The 6,119-nt window shown below is 34.8% G+C and overlaps 1 protein-coding gene across 1 annotated transcript; it reads right to left on the bottom strand.

Moving 5' to 3' along the window:
- Window positions 1–1,847: 1,847 nt before the first annotated feature.
- LOC110102457 (proline-rich receptor-like protein kinase PERK2) lies at window positions 1,848–2,938 on the bottom strand. Its single transcript, XM_020830799.2, has 3 exons — window positions 2,534–2,938; window positions 2,283–2,363; window positions 1,848–2,164 (listed from the first exon to the last, which is right to left on the bottom strand). The coding sequence occupies exons 1-3, from the start codon at window positions 2,874–2,876 to the stop codon at window positions 1,926–1,928; spliced, it is 663 nt and encodes a 220-aa protein (XP_020686458.1). The 5' UTR covers window positions 2,877–2,938; the 3' UTR covers window positions 1,848–1,925.
- Window positions 2,939–6,119: the final 3,181 nt, after the last annotated feature.

Raw genomic sequence — 6,119 nt, 5'->3', positions numbered from 1 at the left:
AGCGCTGTTGGAAGGTTCAAACCGCAATTTGAGTTACCAAACGGTCTCCGATTTTAATGAGCTTATACTCGAATCGAACGGCTCGACGAGACGAATCCAACTAGCCCAAGATAGCCGAATTCCGACATCATTAAGGCCTCCAAATGTCCAACGAACGGTGCACGATCGAAGGGTTCAATATCGGCCGTCCATTCAAACCACTCCCTATTCGCCCCTGATCTCACACCTATTTACGAGCCATGCCACTCCAGAAAAACTATAAATAGAGCCCTCATTCTTCACAAAGGGGACTCAAGTGAAGAGAGAGAAGAAGGAAGAAGCTCCTCCTCGACCACCGCCAGAGCTCTTCCCGTCGCCTGAAGACGCTGGAACTCTGCCGAATTTTCGGGAAACGCCGGGAATTTGCAGAACTTTGTAACTTTGTGAGAAGTTGATTGTAAACTGATCGTCTTGATTTGTAAGACGGATCAACCTTTGTACTTCAAACAAACACTAGTGGAACTTTACAATTGGGTGAGACCCCGTGGTTTTTTCCCTCTTTCAGCCTTTCGGGTTTTCCACGTAGAAACCTTTGTGTTCATTTCTCATTTTGTGTGCTGAATATTCGTGCAACGTTTGGACGCGAATTCATAAACTCTACCGCCGCGTATTTTCTAGCATGCAACAATAATAATGTTTTCTATATTAATGTCACACTATAGATCGTGCATTTTTACCATTTATATCATTGAGTTTGCATTATAAATCCTTTTTTTATTAATATTTGTCTTAGCAGAGCTTACCAAGCTAATTAGTAGACATTTGCAGCAGCAGCAAATTCTTCATTCAATATTTTTGTATTAGTTTTAGCTCTTCAGTAAATTAAAACTTAGCTGGTATTTTGTGTCAGTTATTATAGATGTAGTTGATTTTTTTTTTTTTTTGATATTTTAGTTTCTTCTTGATGAATGAGTGCTAGCTATTCTATTGATTTAATAAACTCCATTTCATATATTTAATGACTTTATATATAATTTGTCTTTTAAAATAAGTAAAATCTACTGCAATATAATATATATATATATATATATATATATATATATATATATATATACTGCAATATTAAAGTTTCGTTTGTGACAATTTTCTTACAATTTTTTAAAACAACTTTTAAGTACAATTTTTTTACTAAAAATTTATTTTAGAAATTAGTAAGAAAGTTGTCTTAAATGAAGCCTCAGATGTCTCATACAATCTAGAAAAGATGAGTTATATTTTAGGCTTCGTTTGTGACAACTTTCATAATGTTTTTCTTTTTACACTGCAATCATAATTTATATTTGGCTACTACTTATTTGTTGCTTTCAAAAAATTATTATACTAGAAAACTACTTTCTACAACAATTTTAAAAAGTTATTTTCTTTACAATAATTTTTTTTTGAACAGAGTATCTACCCGCTGCCTTTCTCGAAAGGGCGTTTGACTGCGTGCCTAATCATCAATTGACCTAAAAACATCCTAGCCCGCTCTTGATTGGGCCTCACTTAAGAAGCGCTGCTGCTCGAGGGGAATCGAGCACAGGTTGGGAGGCTCTCAATTGTACACGCCCACAACCTGAGCTAAGCATCGATGAGTCTCTACAATAACTTTACAAAACAGTAAGAAAAATATCCCAAATAGTGAAATAAAGTCTTATTATTAAATTGAGAGAATAAGATTTTGAGCTACAATTTCTTTTCAATTTGGGAAATGATATGAAAGAAAATTTTACAGCAGGAAGAAATCATTTTATTATTTTTATTATTGTACAATCTAACATCAAACAAAGAATAATGCTAAAAGCATACCACACCAAATTATTCTAAAAGTCTAAAACAATAATAATCTCTGATTCGAACCCTAAAAAAAATTAGAAAAAATAGCAAAAAAATTCAAAATATTCAAACTAAAACAAGAATATCATTGCAAGCATAGACATCACTACAATGGAGGAGTGTACGGCTGAAATCTTGAAAGCTGAACTAGGGAGAATCAATGGCTGTAGCCCCTGACTAGACCCTCCCTGACTCGACCCCTGGTCTGCCGGAGTGGTAGGTGGGGACGGTGGAGATGTGATCGCCGGAGGAGATAGCGAAGATGGAACAGTACTGGACGGTGGTGCTGAGTCCCCTACTCCGGCAGGAGCTGCAAGGAGGAGAAAGGAAAAGGTCAAAAAAAAAAAAAACTTTTTTTTTTAACGGTTGAATTTGTACTGTCCATTTTTGATTCTATGGCTATAGCGTTGAAGAAAAAGGTGGCTTACGTGTATAGCTCTGAGGTGGCAGTGGAGGAAGAGAAGGTGAATAGCTGGTTGGACCTGGACCTGGAATTGGTGATCCCACATCTGCAAATAATTGAAAATTGTTAAATTCGAAGAGAAGAGGATCAAAATGATCTTTTTGACTTTTTATTAAAGATCAAAATGATCTTTTTAATCTTCTGAAATCAATTTGCAGCACGTAAAATCTACAGAAATTTACTAAAAAGAGAAAGAACAATGAAGAATTAACAAACCAGGACTGCATTGAAGTGGAACAGATGTGCTCTTGCAAAGGCGAGGAAGTGAGATGGCAAGCGTTTTATTAATAGGCACACTTAGAGGCACTGAACCAGTCACTACAAGGCAAGCGCACTGTGTGCTGCTACTGATAAGAGAACCAAGAGATTTACAGCATTCTGATGAAGGAGAACCACCTCCATTAGTGCTTCCAGTAAGGAAATTTAAACAGGGTGTGAAGCTGCGTAAAAGTAAGCCTGTACATTGTGTTGAGATCTGCTGCCCATTTGACAAAGGAAGATGAGCAGAGAAGAAGAAGATGATGACAAAGAAGAAGAAAGCTGATGAGTAGCTCTTCATGGCTATGGCTTGGTATTTTCTGATAACAGATTGTGAAGCTAGCTAGCTAGCAGATTGCTTGTTCTAAGTTCAGGATTTTCTGTTTTTAGTTAGAATGATTAAGCTGATTATATAGTTGGATTGACGAAGTGGTAGATCAAAGGTTGGTTATGGAGATCACCAACTTTAGCCAACTGTGATCAAATCAGGCAAAGTGAGAAGTTTCAAGAGCTGACAAGTTAGTTTAATCGTCAATACTTCTTTTTTTACTTCTGAAACGCGGCTAATCAAAGCTTGCTTAGGCTATTTTGATAGCTTTTTTAAATATCAAGTTGAAAAAATTTATAAATCAGTTTGAAATTTAGAGCATCTCCAACCTAAAATCAAACATGCCTATGGCGTCGTCGTTCGGTCGCTTCAGCCGAACGTCAAATCTTCCGCAATTTGCTTGTGGATGAACAGTGCAACGCCAATATTAGCGTGACACTGTTCACCAACGCTATTTTTCTGTCTCAACCGAATTTGCCGAAGAAACGTGCCAAAGAGGAGAAAGACCATTAACTCTGCAGAAGCCCGCAAAATGGAGTTCGATTGGAGATGAATCACAACATTTTTGAGTTTCTGTGCATTTTGGAGTGAAAAATGAAATTTTTGGTTGGAGATGCCCTTATAACAACCATTTTTAATTAGAACTTTTTATATAAAAATTTTCTGTAATGCTTTATTTTTCTGAAATAAATAATTCTTGAAACATATTTTTCTATCTAGAAGCAACCTTTTATTGCTTGTAGGAAGAAGCAAGGAAGGAAGCAAATAATATCTTTCTACTTGTTTTTGACCACCTACTCACCAACTCTTTTTGGCATTTATGCTCTTTAAATCAGATTTATATTTCTTTTTTTTTTTCAGCATCAATTTATTTATCTCATTAATTAAAAATCTACATATTATTTCCAAAAAATTATGCAAAAAAAAAAGAAGAAGATCATAATTGATTCCTTTAAGCCAAATCAATAAAATCTGCTCCAAAGATTACGTTTGTTAATCACTTATTTATGCTTACTTTATTTATAAAACTAAATAATGTTAGTAGCTTAACTAACCTCAAAGAAACTATCATAGATGAGGAAAGAAAGCTTCTCTTCCCTTCTCTTCTCTAACGATCGATAGAGGAATTGAAAATCAGAGTCAAACAGTTATAAGAAAAGATAAATCCAATTAGAAGCTGAAGTAAGACAACCTGTAAAAGCTTGCCATGTGAGAAAGGTTGGCCATCAAACTACGTAAAGGCACAAATTGAAAATAGTTTTTGAGAAGCCGCCATTACCAACTCTTCTTCCAAATGGTAGAAAATATTTCTCTGTGCATTATTTATTTGCAGCATGACATGTTAGAGAAGGTGGAATATTGGAGATTAAGTAAGCCATGATATGCTAGTGGGCGAATCAATATTGTTGCGTGCTAGAAAATTTGGGGTGATTGGACGAATTGAAGCTTGCGTCGTCTTAGTTTACTTGATATAAATTTTATTATGTGAAAGATGCCGTGTGGAAAAAATTATGGGGGCTAGTTTCGTCGAAAGTGATTTTGATTAAGAATTGTAATGATCTGTCATTTCGTGATATGATGATGTGAGATTATGATATATTTAAATATTTAGAATGTAAGGGGTTTTCTATAATAATGATGGTTCATGCTTTTGTCGACGATTGGCGATGGATGTCGATAAGGGGCAATTATGGACATTGAATGATGGTGGGGAATAAACGTCAATTCATTGCGGGCATTGAACAAGAGGCAACAATGGATCTCGAGCATTAGCATTGGTCGATGAAAAATATCAGATTTGTAAAACCCCTTAGTAAAAGATGCTAAACTCTTAAACATCGAGGTGTTTTTTGATATAATGGCTGGAATTTCATTAAGAAACTCCACTCTGTTACAAGACTATTCTCCAACCACAAAGAGGTGCATCTAAATAATCTCTCAATCACATAGAAGTTCTATTATCAGTCATCACTTCAACTAGAAAAAGAGCTTTTTCATTACTTATAACAAATCAAGTGCGTGCATTATTGTGTAGTTTGCACGAGTCACGAGTCACCCAAACTTATTCTCAATCATGTGCAACTTTGGTATCATATATTACTTGTTAGAAAATTCATCATGGCGGTGAGAATTTTATGTTCTTATTTTGTATGAAAATTCAACACATACAGATGAAAGAAAATATTAGTGAGAAAAACATGAGGGCCGACCCAATTTAAATAATTTACATGTACTTGAAGTTACAGAAGCTTGATTTTTCGAACAACTAAAAAAGGCGAGATTATAATATTTGGATCACTTGTTTGATCTCTTATAGTTAAAGTATAGATTATTGGAGAAATAATGGAGGGATTGTGTAGTAGTCAGAATATGTCAATTGGGCAACACTAGTCAAGCAACAACAGTGGTCTGGCGATAATAATTAGATAATGATGGCCAATTTATGATGAATGGACTATGATGGCTAAATGACAATGGTCAAATAGTGATGATTCGATGATAATGATCAGATGATGATAGTCAGGCAACTATGAGCTGGCAACAATAGTTGGAGAACGACAGTGATTAACAGTGATTGTTAGTGTCAAACATCATATAGAGCTCTAGAGTCCTTTACAGCTTTGATCTCTTTTCAAACTCAAATCTAGGTCCCTCTCGCATGGATAATGAGACTCAACTTACAATTTTTTGATATTGATATTTTGATAAATTCAACCAAATTTTCATAAGACTCCATCAAATGCCCCATATTGAATTTTTTGACCTTAAACCATTCATTCAATAGTTGGGGCCTAAAAGACCTTGGAATCAAATGATTTTGAGCATACTAGTTTCATCTCACGAGCCTCTCAATTTAACTATAAGCATATAAGATTTATTGATCACTTGGTCATTCACTTAATGCCCCAAAGTTTCTAAATAAGTTTTAAGTGCTTGATTCGAGTTAGTTTGGATCTTGATCAAATTACTTTTCGTATTGTTGGATTTGCATGTCAGCGTGTTCAACTTGACTATAAGTTTGCCAAATTCAAATTTAAGATGTCCATAAATTAAATTTTAAAAATTTATAATTCAAATATTATCTCGAGATTCAAACATGTTTGGATGGATGCATCACCTCTTATTAAATATTGCTGAATATTGGGGAGCTTAGTTGAGCATAAGAGACAAATGGATGAATAAAATCATTTCAAGTTAAGCATAATAGACAAATGA

Source organism: Dendrobium catenatum, unplaced genomic scaffold, assembly GCF_001605985.2.
Source record: "Dendrobium catenatum unplaced genomic scaffold, ASM160598v2 fragScaff_scaffold_716, whole genome shotgun sequence".
Taxonomy (NCBI): domain Eukaryota; kingdom Viridiplantae; phylum Streptophyta; class Magnoliopsida; order Asparagales; family Orchidaceae; genus Dendrobium; species Dendrobium catenatum.
This window is presented reverse-complemented; position numbering and strand designations above follow the sequence as displayed.

Coding starts and splice junctions, on each gene's coding strand:
- LOC110102457 (XM_020830799.2), bottom strand. CDS start 2,876: ATGAAGAGCTACTCATCAGCTTTCTTCTTCTTTGTCATCATCTTCTTC. Junction 2,364..2,533: donor TCCACTTCAATGCAGTCCTG/GTTTGTTAATTC, acceptor AATTATTTGCAG/ATGTGGGATCACCAATTCCA. Junction 2,165..2,282: donor GCCACCTCAGAGCTATACAC/GTAAGCCACCTT, acceptor TCCTCCTTGCAG/CTCCTGCCGGAGTAGGGGAC.